We start from the raw sequence: 19,931 nt of genomic DNA on the forward strand, positions 1-19,931 counted from the left end.
TCATGGGAAAATGAAGAAATGTACTCAGTTGCTATGTACAACCAATGACATAGCATGTTACAATCATTTTCTCTTTGTGAGAATAATCTAATCTTTCTCTGTTCCCTCTAATTTGTGGAACATACTGTACTGTATGTAAAAGCAGTGATCAAAATTACCGAAAGGCAGTATTCCAAAGTAAAAGTACTAGAGGATGGTTTTCAAAACACAGGCCTATTAATTTTATTATATGAGATTCCTCTATGCAAAAATTCTTCTGAAGAGCTGAACCCCTGAAAACTGCTTGTATAAAATTGTAGGATTTTTCCCAGTTTATAAAAGTTGTGATAATACTTTTTATGTGAGATAGTCTAAAGACTAGGGATGTAACCATCTTCATAACTGATATGATGTAGTACTGGCAGATTAAGGGGTCTATTCATGAAGCAGTGAAAATGTTGCGATGTGAGCCAGTGGAGAAGTTGCCCATGGCAACCAATCAGCTGCTACTTATAATTTTATAGAATGCACTTTACAAATGTTACATCAACACTAATTGGCTGCCGTAGGCAACCTCTCCACTGGTTCACTTCTCCACTCTTTTCACTGCTTCATGAACAGACCAGTATATGTTACAGAGAGAATATAGTGTATACACTGAGTAAATAAATTACAGTTTAAAGTTAAATGAAGTTATTTTGTTAATCTGAGATTCATAAAGTACAATACTGGAGGATGGAAGAAATGGATTTGTTGTACACAGTACAGTATTTGTTTTTGTAATTGTTAAAAATGCTTTAGGAATTAAGGGTGTAATGGTGGACATTTTGAATCTAGAGCTTTAGAGTAAATTAAGTTCTTATTTTTTACAAGGCTGAAGGCATATATGAGCAATATTACTAAGAGATATTAACTCAAAGAGGAACAATGAAAAATTATAATATAATGAGAAAAATATAATATTATTTAGAACCTTTGGAATATTTAGCATTATGGTTTTAAAATAATACAAAAAATATGGTTCAATTTACTTATGTGATTACTGTACATGTCGTATGAAGAGATATTAATTGTTTTTAAATGCAAATTCTAAACTTTAGGAATCTGTTTTGGAATTCATGTGTCTGTTTTCAAAATAATATAAAATTAGGTAAATATTTCAATCAACAAGTACAGGTTGAGTATCCCATATACAAATATTCATAAATACGGAATTTTCCGAAATACAGACTTTTTCGAGTGAGAGATAGTGAAACCTTTGTTTTCTGATGGCTCAATGTACACAAACTTTATTTAATACACAAAGTTATTAAAAATATTGTATTAAATGACCTTCAGGCTGTGTGTATAAGGTGTATATGAAACATAAATGAATTGTGTGAATGTAGACACACTTTGTTTAATGCACAAAGTTATACAAAATATTGGCTAAAATTACCTTCAGGCTGTGTGTATAAGGTGTATATGTAACATAAATGCATTCTGTGCTTAGACTTAGGTCCCATCACCATGATATCTCATTATGGTATGCAATTATTCCAAAATAAGGAAAAAATCCGATATCCAAAAAACCTCTGGTCCCTGGCATTTTGGATAAGGGCTACTTAACCTGTATTAATTAATGATAATCCTTGATAAATGTATTCATTGGGTACTCAGGAATATTATTATGAAAATTATATGGAAAAAAATGGATAACTTAGAACTGTTTTTCTTATTGCACAGTCTACAAGTAATACTATATTGTTTAATACAATGAGTGGTAAAAATATTAGATTAAAATTGTCAGCATTTTTTAATGTGTGTTGATTAAAATGTTATTTGAAGTGAACTGATACTGCTATTTGTTCTTGCAGAATGTGTTGACAAAGTTCCATGTGAAACCACATGTTAATTGCCATCAACAATTGAATAATAAATACATTCCTGAGTACAAGGTTTCTCATATTATTTTTTTTATGGAGACTTAATTAAGCGACATTGAACTGTGCTAGATAACAATTTTAGATTAAAGGGCCCATCACCCGGCTGCATAGCCCTGCATGCTAATATGGACGATATTGTCCACAATCTTGTTCAGTAATGAACGATAAATTGTTCATATCGCCCAGTGTGTAGGCCCGGCGGTCGTTCATCGTTCGTGCCGGGTCGTTTATCCCTGCAAGCCGGTGTGGACAATATCGTCCATATTAGCATGCAGGGCTATGCGGCCGGGTGATGTCAGGGAGTGAATAAACTTCACTCCCCCTGTCACCCTCCCCCCGCCGCCAGGTCATCCGTCGGCCACCTCGGCAGCAAATCATCAAATGTGTAGGGGGCTTCACAGTTGAAGATATATCATAGTTTTGGGCAAAATGAAGGCTGTTGAAAGATTGTTGTGCCTTCACACACTGTGATACTGGAGAGAGAATGTTTTATTTTTGTTGTTATTTTTGCATGTGTAAATAATAAGAACATGATCTCTAGGTTTTCTGAAACAGGGAGGAAAATACTGATTCTATCAATGAAAACATCAGACAATTGGGAAGTGTTCATTTTGAAAGTTTATTTTTGTATCTTATTAGTGTAATAAGAGTGTTTTAATTGTAATTATTACAGTGCTGTCTGTTTAGTAAAGATGTGTGATAATAGCTTTAACATTAATGTAGTAAGGAGTGCAGTCAGGCATAAAGAATGTGCTGATTGAGGATTATATGGCAGTAGTAATAGGAAGCCTGATAGTATTCAAAAGTGAGATATCTAATCCTATTGCAATTTAAAAAGAGGAAGTTATCAAGCTGTTATATACTGAGTAACCATTTTGGTTTACAATTCTGTTTAAACTACTAGACTGAATGAATAATTAGGCAGCAGGCTGATAATGACAGGCGCATAGGTACAGATGTGTCCTCATACATCATTGATGCAGTCATGTCAAACAGCCGCTCTCGGCACGTCAGGTCCAATGAGCATCTGCCAGCGTCTGGCATCTCCGAATCTCTATACAAAGTGCTATAATGTGGCAGCCACAGCTTTTTTACAATACAAGTTATGTTGCGTTCCGTATACAGACTCAGGCACACACAGTATACAAGTGTTGTATATCATATTAATCAGCACAGTCTCCTGGAGCATCCTAGTTGCATTTACTAAGACATCTTGGCAAAAAAAGATGGCATCCAGAATGGGTGCACCATCCCAGCGCCAGAATACAGACAGCCGGGATCCTGAACAAGGATAGACCGTGGCACACCACAGGTAATCCACGTAAGGTTGGGGGGGGGGGGGGGGTTAGGCTGTGGCAGGGAGGGTTAGGGATAGGCTACATCATGGTGGGGTTAGAGTTAGCCAGCAGGGAGGGGGGGTTAGGGTTAGGTACCCCCCTCGGAGAGTTGGAGTTAGGCTGTGGGGGAGAGGAAGGTTAAGTTTAGGCAGCGGGGACACGGGGTTAGGTTAGGCACCACGGGGGGAGGTTAGGGCTAGGCTGTGGGTAGGGAGGGTTAGGGTTAGAGGTTTGGGGTGATGGGAGAACACCCCTTACTCACCCCTGTCGGCTTCTTCAATATCAGGATCCCAGCATCGGTATTTTGAGCGCTAGGAAATGGGTACTGGGTACTGATCCCAAGTAGTTAACTAGAGAGACTAAATATTGTCAACTAAACTAATTATCATAGAACCTTGCAAGTTTATCAAGTTCTTATGAGCAGCATAATGGTGAGATGCCTCACAGCAGTGAGATTACAGTATGTGTTTGGTTCCAACCAGGGCCCTATTTGTGTAGAGTTTGTATGTTTTACCCTTGTTTGCATCTTTAAAGCATTATATATTATATGTGTGTGCTAAATAACAAACTGTTACTAAATAAATACTTGGGTACGTTTAGAAGCTTATCAGTGTCATTTTTTTGGAGATAATAGCTTGACTTATCATATCAAACTGCAATAGTCAGAGAATTACAAAGATAGACATATATTATATAAGAATGAGTGAAATATGTTAACTATTCATTCAGTCATAGTAACTGGGATTGGAGGAGATGCTGTAAAATCTAAGATCTGTAATATTCATATGCAAGCCTGCCCATCTTTTCACTTGCACTCACATTTGTCTATTGATTGCCATTAATAGTCTTTCTAATTTAATTATACTTGGATTATCTAGTTTTATATTGAATAAAGAAGAAACCCTGAAACTTACAAATGGCTTATATTACACTACATGTTAAGTGCAGTGAGTGAAGCTGACTGTGGAGTGCTTTTAATTTTGGAGGAATTTTATCACCCCATTTTTGGACTTTTAACTAATCAAACGTGTTGTCATCTTACTTTTACAGAGATCAGAACCTTTAGATATACCTTCCAACATCTGTATAGGCAAAATTCAAAGTTCACCCAGCACTCAAATATCCATACAGCATTTGCTCCCAGTGCCCAATTCATGAGAGGAGATAAATCCGTATATTTGGAAAACGGCACTCACCGGAGACCTGTTGCAAAGTTATTAGAACATTTCAATGCTGAACTGTAAACGTTTCAGAGGCCAACAGGTCCTCCTTCATCAGGACACGATGAAAGAGGCACTGTTGGACTCTAAAACATTGACAGTTCAGCATTGAAATGTTCTAATAACTTTACAACAAGACTCCATTTTCCAAATGCACGGGTATATATATATATATATATATATATATATATTTATTAGAGACGAGCGGGTTCGGTTCTCCGAAATCCGAACCCCCCCGAACTTCACCTATTTTACACGGTTCCGAGGCAGCCTCGGATCTTCCCGCCTTGCTCGGTTAACTCGAACACGCCCGAACGTCATCATCCCGCTGTCGGATTCTCGCGAGATTCGTATTCTATATAAAGAGCTGCTCGTCTCCGCCATTTTCACTCGTGCATTGGAGATTGAACGGAGAGGACGTGGCTGCGTTCTCTCCATGAAAAGCTCCATAATATGTGCTCAGTGTGCTGCAAATATCTGTGCTCAGTGTGCTGAAAATATCTGTGCTCAGTGTGCTGAAAATATCTACGTTCTCTGCCTGAAAACGCTCCATATCTGTGCTCAGTGTGCTGCAAATATCTGTGCTCAGTGTGCTGCATTGTGGGGACTGGGGACCACTAGTATATAATTATAGTAGTACAGTACAGTAGGCCATTGCTGTATCTTGCAGCTCTGTGTCAAGTATACTATCCATATCTGTGCTGCATTATTGTGAGCAGTATATAGTAGGACAGTGCAGCATTTTGGTGACCAGCAGTATACATATAGTACAGTACAGTAGGCCATTGCTGTATCTTGCAGCTCTGTGTCACTTCTAGTATCCTGATCAATGCTCAATATCTGCTGCATTGTTGTGACCAGTATGTATACTGTACTGTGCGACGTGTGTTATACACCTGGTGATTTTATACATTCTGTATTCTGTACTGAGCAATGAGTGAGATACACCTGGTAATATCTGTGCTCAGTGTGCTGCATTGTGGGGACCACCAGTATATAATTATAGTAGACAGTACAGTAGGCCATTGCTGTATCTTGCAGCTCTGTGTCACTGCAAGTATCCATTCCATATCTGTGCTGCATTGTTGTAGTAGTATATAGTAGGACAGTGCAGCATTTTGGTGACCAGCAGTATACATATAGTACAGTAGCAGTACAGTAGACCATTGCTGTATCTTGCCGCTCTGTGTCACTTCTAGTATCCTGATCAGTGCTTAATATCTGTGCTCAGTGTCAGTGCTGCATTGTGGTGACCAGTATACTACAGTACAATAGTCCAGTGCTGTTCTCGCTGCTCAGTGTCAGTTCTCCGTAGTATCATCAGTGATCAGTATAATCAGTTCTCAGTATAATCAGTGCGCTGTTAGACATGTACCCGTTTTCTGCCATTAGTGCAGTGGGATTTAGACAATTGATGAAGTTATTGTGTCCCCGGTACAAAATCCCATCTAGATTCCACTTCACTAGGCAGGCGATAGCGAGATTTTACCAATTAATATGAGTGTTTTATAATTATTAATTACAGTGATCTTGCCAAATAATTCCAGTGATTTTGTCATTTTCTTCCAGTGATTTGGACCAATAATACCATTGATTAGAATGAATAAATCCAGTGATTTTGTCATTTTCTTCCAGTGATTTGGACCAATAATACCATTGATTAGAATGAGTAATTCCAGTGATTTTGTCATTTTCTTCCAGTGATTTGGACCAGTAATACCATTGATTATAACGAATAATCCCAGTGATTTTGTCATTTTCTACCAGTGATTTGTACCAATAATACCATTGATTAGAATGAATAATTTCTGTGATATTAAGGTGTTTGTGTCGCTTAGCTCTACCATCCAGCGACCGCAGTGCACCTCTTTTTCTCTTTTCTTTGCATCATGTGCTGTTTGGGGCCAATTTTTTGAAGTGCCATTCTGTCTGACACTGCAGTGCCACTCCTAGATGGGCCAGGTGTTTGTGCCGCCCTCTTGGGTCGCTTAGCTTGGGTCATCCAGCGACCTCGGTGCAAATTTTAGGACTAAAAATAGTATTGTGAGATGTGAGGTGTTCAGAATAGACTGGAAATGAGTGGAAATTGTGGTTATTGAGGTTAATAATACTATAGGATCAAAATTACCCCAAAATTCTATGATTTAAGCTGTTTTTGAGGGTTTTTTGTAAAAAAACACCCGAACCAGACAAAAAAATTTCAGGGAGGTTTTGCCAAAACGCGTCCGAATCCAAAACACGGCCGCGGAACCGAATCCAAAAGCAAAACACAAAACCCGAAAAATTTCCGGTGCACATCTCTAATATATATATATATATATATATATATATATATATATATACAGCAGGCGGTTGGAGCAGGGATTATATCTAGTGATCTCCGTAACGCATTACTTCCCAAATTTCCTGTTATGCCACGTCTCTATACTACCCCAAAAATTCATAAGTCTTTAGAAAAACCTCCGGGTAGGCCAATTATATCGGCCATTAAATCCCTGTTCCAACCGATTGCTCTGTTCCTTGACTCAGTATTCCAGCCGTGTATTCAATCGCATCCTCGCTTCTTGCTTGACACTAATATGCTGCTACGTAAATTACAGATGCTGAATAGATTTGAGGGTGAGGTAATCCTGTGCAGTATTGACGTCCAGAGTCTGTACACCATTATTCCCCATGATAGTGGGATGCAGGCGGTACAAGGTTTCTTGCGGAATCACCCTGAGTATAAAGGCCCCGAACTTCAATTTTGTCTGGACATGCTGTACATGATTTTAACAAAAAACTTATTTTCTTTTGATGGCAAAATCTATTTACAGCAAACTGGGTGTGCGATGGGGTCCCCTGTGGCCCCATCGTACTCGAACATCTTCATGTTCCAAGTGGAACAGGAGGTGTTCTTCGATGACCCTACAATAGCTGCTGATATCATCAGCTATTATCGCTACATAGATTATTTACTCATCATATGGAAGGGCAGTCCTGAACGGCTAAAACAGATCATCGACACCCATAATGATAGGAACCACCCGGTGAAATTCACTTATACCATGAGTGAACAATCAATACGTTATCTTGATGTTAACATATCCATCAGTGATGGCTATGTTTACACATCATTATTCAGTAAACCTACCGATAGAAATAACCTTTTGCATTTTGCCAGCTTTCACCCTCCATCATTGAAACGGGGCTTGCCCTATTCCCAACTACTGCGAATTCGGCGGATCACATCTGATCCTGAGTTAGCTGAGGCACAAATGTCTACTATGATTGACAAATTCCTTTGTAGAGGTTATCCTATGCAGCTACTTCAACAAGCTAAATTGAAAGTTATGGCATTAGATCGAGTTCAACTATTACAACAGGAATCTAGATGTCCCAAAGCTAAGAAAATCATCCCATGGGTAGGCCAATTTAGCCCCGCTAGTAGAGAAATTAACCAGGTGTCTAAGACACTGTGGAATATTGTGCAATCGGATCCCGAATTAGATCTGCATGACACACGCCTCATGTCCTGCTATACTCGGTCGGCGTAACATAAGGGATATCTTGGTTAAATCGGATATTACTCCTAAACCCCATACTAACATGTATTCTAACCCACGCGGATGTATCCGCTGTACTTGTGTCACCTGCCAGTTTATGATTGGTGGTAGGACCTTCCAGCATCCCCTCACTGGCCGCTCTTTGACTATTAATTTCACCTTGACATGCTCGTCGAAATTCGTTGTCTACCAGCTTTTGTGCCCCTGTGGGCTGTCATATATTGGTAAGACCGAACGTATGTTCAAGGAACGTATGGCAGCCCACAGGTCGGCAATAAAATCTGCTATCGCAAAGGGTTCTAGTGACCAGCCGGTCGCCCGACACTTTGCGATGGCGCGGCACTCATTAACGTCACTACGCTACCGTATGATAGACCATGTCCCCCCCCTTATACGTGGGGGTGACCGGGGACATAAATTACTGGAATGTGAGGCAAGGTGGATCCATCGGTTGGGAACTCTCCATCCAAGGGGCCTTAACGAACAGTTAGGTCTGCATGCATTATTGTGAGGAATTTAATATTTTTTAAAATTCCAGTTATCTACTATATGATAGCATCTAAATTTAGCTAATGACCATATATCTGTGGAATTTGTAACACCTATATAGGGTGGCAGTGACTTAGGAGCAGCACTCACTTGGTAGGTAGTGCTTATTTAGCCGCTAATTGCATCTGTATTTCCTACTCCACTATATCAATTTGTCTTGACCTGTATTAATAGTCTGCTGTGCAAATGTTTATTAAGCATTTGTCGGATGTATCTGTTCATTTATGTGCCGATTTCTACCTGTACGCACATAGCACAATGTTCCTTTCTGTGTCTTTGTGTTTAAGTTGTTTCTATGGTGATGGGCACTGGCCGATTACGTCACCACATAGCGCCGACGAGCCTGGCGGGTGCCTGAGTTCCGGAAGTGCGTGGTGAGCGACGCACACACTGGGTATTTAGGTGAGTACACTTTGTTTGCTGTATATGACCTGATGAAAAAGCTATATTAAATTGCTTTGAAACGTTGTCCATACCGAGGACCCTTTTGCCTATTTGTGACAGTCGCTTGGAGTGCCGCACCAACCCGCTGTATGTATATATATATATATATATATATATATATATATATATATAAAATTTAAAAAAGCAGTGATCCACTGCACTCGCCGCTCATATCTGGAGTGAATGTGGTATGTAATCACGTTGTTTAAACAAAAATCTTGGAAGTGGCAGAAACAGATCTGGGCCTGGAGTGTGGGTCTAGCCTAATTTGTTACAGTTTTCCAAAGTTGTGAGATGTCCACATGTGTAGTTATTGTGCCAAGAAAAACACTGTTTATGAAATGAAATGGAGTTCTACAAGTGCTCACCTTTATTCGTTGTTCGTCATATGGTGCTCTAGCTACAGTACATTCCACTGGCTACAGTATCACTCTCCTCCCACTTGTAGAATAACATGTTATGTTTCTAACATCCCTCTTTGTTATATGCCGTTCATGCAGCCAGCTTGTTTCCTTTACAAAGATGAATCTTATTTTAGCTAATCATTAGATCATTAGAACAAAATCAACAGTATGTATCCTTCCCTGCTATAGTAATGTACATTATTTGCATGTAAAATACATAACAAATGTCAAACCATTAGATAAAACTTTCAGAACATAATGTAATTATAGAATAATGTTCAAGGTTAACAGTTCTCAATAGTTTCTGTAAAAATCAGATTTATACTAGAACATAAGAGTAGTAAAAACTCACCAAGGAATCTGACAGTTCTCCGCACCAGTGGATTAATATAGCAACAGTCTCCAGTTAAAAGAGTTTTTTCCTGGTTTTCAAAATCTCTCGTTGCTACCTGTAGACAAAACACTACAGTTTCTCCAACGATTATCTAAATGGGAAACATAGAAAAAAATTTTTTTATAGAAAGCAAGAAAACATCGTTTAATTGGCACATTGCGTGATTTTCTCAGTCTTGTTGCATTTTAACATTCTTCACGAATAATATATATGTCTGACTGCATCTTCAACTGAAACTGACATCCACTAATCAATGTCTGACTTGTCATCAAAGCTATATGATGTAGCTCTGTGCTACATGAAATTAATACTAGCTTAAATAAAACAAGAATAAATAAAGCACCTAATACTAGTAATACAGTATCATTGTAAATTATATTGAAATGGATGGCTATCGTTAGGTCGTCATGGTCATTAGGTCGACATGTACCTGGTCGACATGCAAAAAGCTTTTTTTCACAATTTCTTTTTCATTTTTTGACCTTTTTCATACTTAACAATCCACGTGGACTACAATTGGGAAAGGTAACCTGTGCCGAGCGCAGTGAGACACCTTGCCCGAAGCATGGCGAGTGAAGCGAGCCATGTGATGGGACGCGGTGCACTAATTGGGGTTCCCCATCACCTTTAGAAGAAAACGACACAAAAAACAGTTAAAAAACCTCATGTCGACCATTTTCCATGCCGACCTAATTCATGTCGACCTTCAGTGGTCGGCCCAATTTATGTCGACCTGGTGCATGTCGACCTAATGAACCACACCCATTGATATTTGCTGTAGTTTTTGTAGTTTAAAAATGAATATAGATTATACAGTAGTACATTAATTATCTTTATTTTGCAAGTATGTCCTACAACAAACAAGAATATGTAATGTTTGGAATTTTTGGATGCACTGATTATTTTATTTATTTATACATACAGTGTAAAGCAAATCATATGTATCCAACCCATAAAACATTAGAATGTGAATGAGGCTTCTTTCGATGCAGACTTGATAGGCAATACTAATACTACTGGAAGGACTCAATGCCCAGACTGGGTTTGTAATTATTGTAATGATTCTTTAGGATAGGAATACTGCTTTCATGTTTGTAAAAAAAATTGTGTAATGTAATATCATTGTACTATCATATTGCATTTACTGTATATTACAGGTTGAGTATCCCTTATCCAAAATGCTTGGGACCAGAGGTATTTTGGATATGGGATTTTTCCGTATTTTGGAATAATTGCATACCATAATGAGATATCATGGTGATGGGACCTAAATCTAAGCACAGAATACATTTATGTTTCATATACACCTTATACACACAGCCTGAAGGTAATTTTAGCCAATATTTTTTATAACTTTGTGCATTAAACAAAGTGTGTGTATATTCCCACAATTCATTTATGTTTCATATACACCTTATACACACAGCCTGAAGGTCATTTAATACAATATTTTTAATAACTTAGTGTATTAAACAAAGTTTGTGTACATTGAGCCATCAAAAAACAAAGGTTTCACTATCTCACTCTCACTCAAAAAAGTCTGTATTTCGGAATATTCCGTATTTCGGAATATTTGGATATGGGACACTCAACCTGTATAAGTTTGATTGCATATTTGGATTTGATCACATACATTGTGTATGTACATATATATATATATATATATATATATATATATATCTATATCAGTCCTTACTGACTGAAATAATACTTAACGGCCGGTGCCCTCCATAGGTAACAGACGGAATACTGCTCTGAAAACATAAAATGCAGTCGACGGCACTCAAGGCACGCAAATCATGCAAGACACAGCTCAGATAGCCAACGTTTCAATGTTGCATTTTCATCATTCTCATCAGGGCATGTTGAAAACACAACATTAAAATGTTGGCTAGCTGAGCTGTGTCTTGCATCATTTGTGAGTCTTGAGTGCCGCCGACTGCATTATATATATATATATATATATATATATATATATACTTTTTTTTTTGTGTGTGGTAAGAGGGATGGTCTCTCTCCTGATTTGTTCACATTCCGGTGCAGTCACCTCTCTCAAAGGGAGAAGAATACAAGACCTGCATATTCTGCAGCTGCAGTAGAAATTTGTGAGTCTGGGTTTTGTGGATTGCCCAGGTCCAGCAGGAACTCATCATTGACAGGCAGGAGATGTTTAGAACTCTCAAACACAAACCGTATATTGCACTGATGCCCATTAGGGGCCAGCGAGTAGGGTGCAGTTTCATAGTACCAGGTACTGTGGACATTGGCTGTGCCAGGAGAGCATGGCATATGATGGTTGCAGGTCATTGCAACAAAATAACTGATAAGCACAAGAAGTGCTGAAGCCTTTATATTTGTGTGCTTATTTTCTGTTTATACAGTAACTGCGTGACCAGGCCTGTGTATGCTGCATATAGTGTCTGATGACAGTAAAGACACTGTGTTTTACATGAAGACTTGCCTTACAAGTCCTTATTTAGAGTACCCGTTTTAATATCTATCTATCTATCTATCTATCTATCTATCTATCTATCTATCTATCTATCTATATATAGTAGCAAGAGGGGAGCACTCATATGTCTTACGTAATCAGACACTGGATCCCATATGTAGGTCCTACACACAGGAACCAGTGCCTGATTTTGAAAGACGTATGAGTGCCTCCCTCTGGCTACAATATGGGTTTTCGGTCTCCATTGGGGATGGATTAATTGGAAGGCACCAACGCACATTAATCCCACAGACAAGGAGTGCTGTCTCTCTGTATGCTTAAGATATATATATATATATATATATATATGAGTGCGGCCCTCTGGCTACTATATATATATATATATATATATATATATTACATGGAGGGGCATGTCTAGAGGTGTCTTATCTGAGGTCATATATTTGGGATGATTAAGAGGCAACATTCTGTAGTGTTTTGTTATTTGTGGATATAGTTAGCCTTCAGCCACATATAATGGAAGTTCGTAATACTAACAGTGCTTCCATTGTGCATAGCATTTCACTGTGGAATGCTGACCATCCATAATCAGATGCAGCTTCTGATTATCATGATAATCAGTACATCATTTGCAAAGAGGTCCAGCACCCACAAGAGGTATGCTTCCTAACATTTGCATCTATATCTTACTTTTGGCCTGTATTTGCACAACCATGCTTAGGGAAGCCAATCCCGGGCCATTTTTTCAATCCCGGGTATCGGGACTGGCTTTTAACTATGTGGCTTTTAACTATGTGGCCGCCCCCTCGCCCCGCCCACCCCGCACACATAACTCACAATATACCGGGTGGGGGGGGGGGAACATCCTCCGCTCTCTCCTTGCGGCTTCCAGAGGAATGTAATGGCGCAGCGTGACCTCTCACACTGCACCAGGGGAGCCGGAAGGAGGAAGCCAGCTAGCGTCTGAGCATCCTGTGGACGCTCAATGCTGATCCCTCAATCCCCGGGATTAGAGCTTCCAATCCCGGGATTGAATCCCGGCTGTTTTTGGCTTTAAATCCTGGGATCCCACCAATCCCGTTTGTTACACCTCTCTAATACGTAGGGGTAAGTGCAAATGCTTCCAACTCTGCAGTACATACTGTAGGTAGGTGTAGATGTTTAATAACTTTCTGAGTGCAATCTGCACCAAAACACTGTTCTTCAGTATCATGGTGTGCAGTATGTATACATCAATGTCTGGCAACTCCTCTATTTACTCACAATAAATGTTGTGTTTACTGGGCTGTGTTTACAGACAAAATCATGATGGGATCCCTAGCATGATACTTGATTAAGACACCAATTAAAAATTAAATCCTGTCATCTATTTAAATAGATTTATTTTTTTGGGTGGGATAATCATCCTGCATAGCCTATGGAGTGTTTTGTCTTTGCTGATTAATATAAATGATACTGTACAACACAAGTGAGCAGACTGATTAATAATATAAATGACACTGTAGGACAAGTGAGCAGGCTGATTACTATAACTGATGCTGAATAACACAAGCGAATAGGCTATTTATTAAGTGCATGTAGAAAAAAAACAGAATGATTAACACTGTGCTTCTTAATGTTGATTCTAAATTAGCTCTGAACCTGCCAAAACAATTGTAATTTTTTTTATTAACTTAACAATTAAAGTAAAAACTAACCCTTGAATAATAGATTTGTACTTTGAATATGCATAGTATTATACACTCAGTGGTCACTTTATTAGGAAAACCTGTACACCTTCTCATTAATGCCAATATCTATTAACCATGCGGCAGCAACTCATTGCATAAAACACACACAGGTATGGTGAAGAGGTTCAGTTGTTGTTTAGACTAAATACTGGAAGGGGAAATGTAACTCAAGTGACTTTAACCATGCAATGATTGTTGGTGCCATATGGAGTGATTTTCGTGTCTCAGATACTGCTTTTAGCCTGGGATTCACTCACAACAGCATGAAGAGTTTACAGAGAATTATGCACAGCATTAAAAAAAAAAAACATCCAATGAGTAGATCTGTGGGCAAAATGCATCAGTAATGCAAGTGTTCATAGGAGAATAGCCAGTAAGTTAACACTAATTCAGATGACCATGGGTTAAACTAGCATGCATAAGAGCATCTCATAATGCACAACATTTCAAACATTGAAGCAGATGGGCTACAGCAGACCTGGCCAACCTGTGACTCTCCAGATGTTGTGAAACTGCACATCCCAGCATGCCCTGCAACAGTTTTAGCATTCCCTAATAGCTGAGATTGTGGAAGTGGGTACAATGTTTGTGCGGGGACTACAGTACTTCAATCTGGAGGTCCAGGCTGCGAAAGTGGAGCAGTCACACTTCAAGATGGGATGACCACGCCTTTTTCAGCAGATGGTGCATCACGTAAAAAGGAAATATATTATTCCAAAAGCACACTTATGCTTGCCATTCCCCCTAGTACCGAGTATAGATTTCCTGGTGGCCCAGGTAGGATCAGATTTTGCGTAAACAACATGAATACCTGGATCCATCCTGCCTTGTAGCAATGGTTCAGGAGCTTGATTGAGGTAGAACGGTGAAATGCTCAATACTAACTGAGCAATTTTTGAAATGCTACAGTATCTGAGTATTATTGCTGACTATTTGCATCCATTTTGTCCACAGTCTACCCATTTTTATTATAGAATTATAGGATAACATGCCACATCACAAAGCACATGTAAATGGTTAGATTAACATGACAATAACTTCAGTGTATCCAATGCCCTCCACTGGAGATGCGTTTAATTTGCTGGCTGTTGCGATCCCGGTGGTCAGGATACCGCCAGCCAACAATGCCGCCACCCATAGAGTGAGAATAGATCCTATGGTGAGCATAGCGAGCCTACTAGCCTGCAAGGGGACTCTTAGTGCTCACCCCACTGTCGGCATTTCATCCTCCACAGTCAAAAGATGACAGTCCAAATGAAAACTTTGGGGATGTGGTGGAACCGAACATTTACAGCATAAATTTGCAACTATAAAAATCTGCCGAAACAGTGCAATGCTATTATGTCACCAAGGATACCATGAAGAATTACAGCTTTTGGGGCATAGAGAATGGGGGTTAACTGGCTAGAAAGGGTTACCTCATACAGGGCCCACTGAGTGTATGCTTCAAACATTCTGATTTTTTTTTTTATGACTATGAAGAAAATATTATTGGAAAGATAAGCAAAGTAAAAGGGTTAAGTGTTTCTGAGCTCAAAACAGAACAGGAGATCTATATACAGTATACTGTATAGCAAATACATAAACTCAATTTTGGATGTAGTGTAGCCACTATAATATAAAATTAACTCATCTTGTCCTATGCAATATTAAATCTGAGGGGTCTATTTTACAAATTTATTAATAGAGATGAGTAGAACTTTCAGTTCCCCTTATTGTTTTTTCACCTTCATCACCACCCAATCACAATTGGTTAGCAAAAGCTATAAGTTTCCCTATGCATGCATTAAGCCCTATAACAGGGCGACGCTGCATCTGCTTCCTGAGCAACAATTAAGCCATCATATCTGTGTATCCCTCAGGGTGGGTAAGCGGGAGCACCTTCTCTGTTCCAGTAGCCTTCTGCTTGGAGCTTCCTAGAGATGCTACGGGCAGCAGAACAGATCCTACAGCAATGTGGGAGAAGACATAACGAAGGAGATGTATGATGCAGCTATCTCCGTGCGTTATTTGTGTGCAATCAGGTGGTCCTGCTACCGGCCGCATGTATTATGTTGCTGGTTTAGAAGGGTGTTAAATTACCGGTCTGGTGATCTGTGCCCTCCCATGATCGGCTCTCCTGGTCGTCATTTGAGTTGGGCTGTGCAGACGCCGCCTATTTTTCCCAGCGGCATCCGCACCCTTGTTAAAAAAAAACGTAATTGTTATTTTTGTAAGTACAGTCCCTGGCTGCATATTCCAGCAGGGACAGTGCTGTGGTGGGGCAATAACAGCTGCAGCTGTCAAAATCAATAGTTGTCTGAATGGTCAGTGCCACTGGCCGTACATACATTGCCTCCCAGGAGAGCACAGCGTCCCTGTCATTCTGACCACTACCCTGCATTACTACATGCAAGGAAGCGGTAGCTGCAGCACATGCATAGTTACCGATTTTGTCCCTATCGGTACATCGTACATCTCCCCCAGCCTAGCTGTGGAGGCAGGCGGCTACCCGCCATATTTGGGCCGCAGCGGCTGCGTGTGACGTCACTCAGCCGCCGTCGGCCACCCCAGCAACGGTCCGGACATGCCTGCATTATTCGGATCGCACCCCTTCACAATGCCGCCGAAAACCCCCCCAACGCCGCCGCCACGCCCGCGACTGCCTCTGCCTGTTAATATGGTAGTGGCGATCGCACCAATGAGATGCTTTTGCATCTCAGTGTGTGCACATGCACACACCACACTAGAGACCAGACTGCGAACGCTGCAGCATTCCAGTCTGAATCAACACCATAGTGCCTAATTCAGAGATGTACACAAACCCAATGTTTCCATAAATCTGTAATGATTTTGGATCTGTGCATGCACAGAAGCAACACTGCAGATGTCACGCACATTGCCCCAGGGGTGCGGGGGATATGACTGACATGCTGCTGGCATTTGGGGATTGCAAATGGACAGAGACAGGCTGCAGTGCAGAAAACGTTGGCATGTTTTCTGGGCATACGTCCTTGGTCACAGCTTCACTGGCTTCAGTAGCATGAATTTTCCGGTCAACCTGGATAACCTGTGCATTATTCAGAAGACCAATGTTTATGCAGATGATCTGATGCTGCAACCTTAAATGCAGCAGCGAATCAGGGAAGCCGTCAGGAGGCATCTATTAACACAAGATGTCTCATGTTACCTTAGCATATTATCGCACAACCGATGCGTATAAAGACGGAGAAGCTGGGTGATGTGCATACATCTTTTATCCGGACCATAATGTCCAGATAAAGGCTGCCTATCCAGCAAGCAACACACTATAAAAAACTAGTAACTAAGAGGCATAACATTATTTCATTTATTATTAAATGAGGACTAAAATGTTATTGTTTGTCTACTAATAATTCAAACTATTGTCTTATAAACACAAATAAATTACAGATTGGACCAAATCAAAGGAATGTAGATTGTAAACAGGAAACTAATGTAAATACAGTAGCAGTATTAGGGGGGAATTGAAATGTTTGAAAAGTTGGTTGGGTGTCTGTTTATTCCTGTCTATTAGATAGTAAAATACAGACACCCAACTGACTTTTCAAACAATTGAAAATCCCCCTTAATGTGATTTGTTTTTTATATAAAGCTTGCAAGAGTAATTCATATAAAACATCAGTGAGCACAATTGGGTTGAATTTCTTATGTTTCTGTTATAGTAAAGATTTTATATATATTTACAGTAATACAAAACACAATGAAGTTGCTCCAATCTGAACACTTGCATGAATGAATGAATGAATGAATGAATGAATGAATGAATGAATAACAGAGGGGTTAGGGAATTTAGGTATTAATTAGTATTAATGATAATTACTGTAGCTTGGACCTTGCTCACAGTCTCTCTGATAAAGTGGAAACCAGCCCAGGCTATATTGCTTGGCACGGTTGAGGATTTGGTGAGGAAAATGTCCTGCCTGTTGCATATCATTTATATTTATTGTCAAAATGTTCACAAAGTTTAGCTGTAGATCAGCAGTATCCCACTGAGCACAATTTCTAGGATTTCATACAATAATCCATATTATGGTGGTCATTCCGAGTTGATCGCTAGCTGTTTCCGGTCGCTGTGCAGCGATGAGGCAAAAAACCGGCACTTCTGCACATGCGGCGCAATGCGCACGCGTGACGTACTATTACAACGAACAATGTAGTTTCACACAAGGTCTAGCGAAGCTTTTCAGTCGCACTGCTGACCGCAGAGTGATTGATATGAAGCGGGCGTTTCTGGGTTTCAACTGACCGTTTTCAGGGAGTGTTCGAAGAAACGCAGGTGCGGCTGGGCGAACGCAGGGCGTGTTCGTGACGTCAAAACAGGAACTGAACAGTCTGAAGTGATCGCAAATGCTGAGTAGGTTTGGAGCTACTCTAAAACTGCACAAAAAAACTTTGTAGCCGCTCTGCGATCCTTGCGTTCGCACTTCTGCTAAGCTAAAATACACTCCCAGAGGGCGGCGGCATAGCATTTGCACGGCTGCTAAAAACGGCTAGCGAGCGATCAACTTGGAATGACCACCTATGTGTAATATACGTATTTTACGTATAGGTTTCATACCATCCTCCTTGTTACCTCTGTAATACACCTTCCAATTGTCCTGATTTTGGCAGGACAGTCCCATTTTTCTGGGACTGTCCCGCTCTCCCACCGGTGGGTTGCAGTGTCCCATGGTAGTGATGGGGGGGGGGGGGCAGTTGGGAGACCCTTTCACATGCGTACAGCATATATTCACCTGGAGAGAAAAACATGGGGCATGCCAGCAGCTTAAAGACCGCTCGGCATGTCCCCAACGGTGGCACTTCCCGTGAGGCCATGCCCCCTACCCATGAGGTCACGCCCCTTAATATTGGGCTCTCACCAGTGTCACAAAGTTGGGAGGTATGCTGTAGTATAACATCAACCAGTATGTGCTACTGTGTTTGGAAATTGAGTATGATCTCCGACTCCACCTTTGTTGTATGTGTAATGTATCTTCTTGAGAGAGGGCGTTATCCAGTGTCGCTGCTATTTTAGTAAAGTATCTTTTCTTGTAGCTGACCTCATGCCTCATGAATCATCATATGTAACAGTTTGTCAGAATTTTATGAAGGGCCATTAATGTACACACAGTGATCATGTCCTCTATTAAACTGCTCTTCATTGCGGTAAATAAATCCAGCTTGAACTGTCTGTCCTCATAAGAGTTCTCATTAATTTATTTCAGTTACAGGACCTCAATTTTCTGAATTAGCATCAACAATTGATGATGGGGTAAAATTATACTTTTCTGTCTTAAGTCTACTGCATAACTAACTATCCTCCTGGAATGTCCGAAAAGCTGTCCTGGACTTTTCAGGCAGTAGACCAACCTTCTGAATCCTGTGTACTTCACTTGGACTTAATGATGCAATTTGCGTTAATGTGTAATTGTGTCCCTGTCACCCCCTATTGCTTAATGGTAAAATTGCATCATGGAACAATGGAGGTGGAGCCAATAGTATGCAATTCATGGCACTGTGCCTCCCAATCTTCCCAGCTCTCCATCTCAGACTATTGGAAAGCAAGGTAATTGCCCATTTTATTCCAAAATAATATCCTCCTGGATCTAGGAGTCACATGTGACGGGAGCCCGACCGCCAGCATACTGACAGCGTGGCGAGCGCAAATGAGCCCCTTTGCGGGTACGCTGGAGCGCTACGTGCACCACGCTATTTTATTCCCCCTCCAGGGGGGTCGTAGACCCCTGAGAGGGAGAAAAAGTGTTGGTATGCCGGCTGTCAGGATTTCCGGCGCTGGTATACTGTGCGCCGGGATTCCGACAGTCGGCATACTGAAGACCACCCATTAGAAGCAGTATCTCTTGTGGCCATTACTTAATGAGTATTTGCATTTGAATCCTAGTAGATGGGAATATTCCCTTTTGATTTTTGAAGAGGTAGACAATGGGTGTA

General features: G+C 40.3%; 1 protein-coding gene across 2 annotated transcripts in view; it reads right to left on the reverse strand.

The window, feature by feature from the left end:
- PLPPR5 (phospholipid phosphatase related 5) overlaps positions 1-19,931 on the reverse strand; it is a 629,929-nt gene that overhangs the window by 325,088 nt on the left and 284,910 nt on the right. For both annotated transcript variants that reach the window (XM_063939850.1, XM_063939849.1), the window contains exon 2: positions 9,756-9,888. In XM_063939850.1, coding sequence (XP_063795920.1) covers positions 9,756-9,888 — 133 coding nt within the window. The remainder of the gene's footprint in view (positions 1-9,755; positions 9,889-19,931) is intronic.

Source organism: Pseudophryne corroboree, chromosome 9 (genome assembly GCF_028390025.1).
Source record: "Pseudophryne corroboree isolate aPseCor3 chromosome 9, aPseCor3.hap2, whole genome shotgun sequence".
NCBI lineage: Eukaryota > Metazoa > Chordata > Amphibia > Anura > Myobatrachidae > Pseudophryne > Pseudophryne corroboree.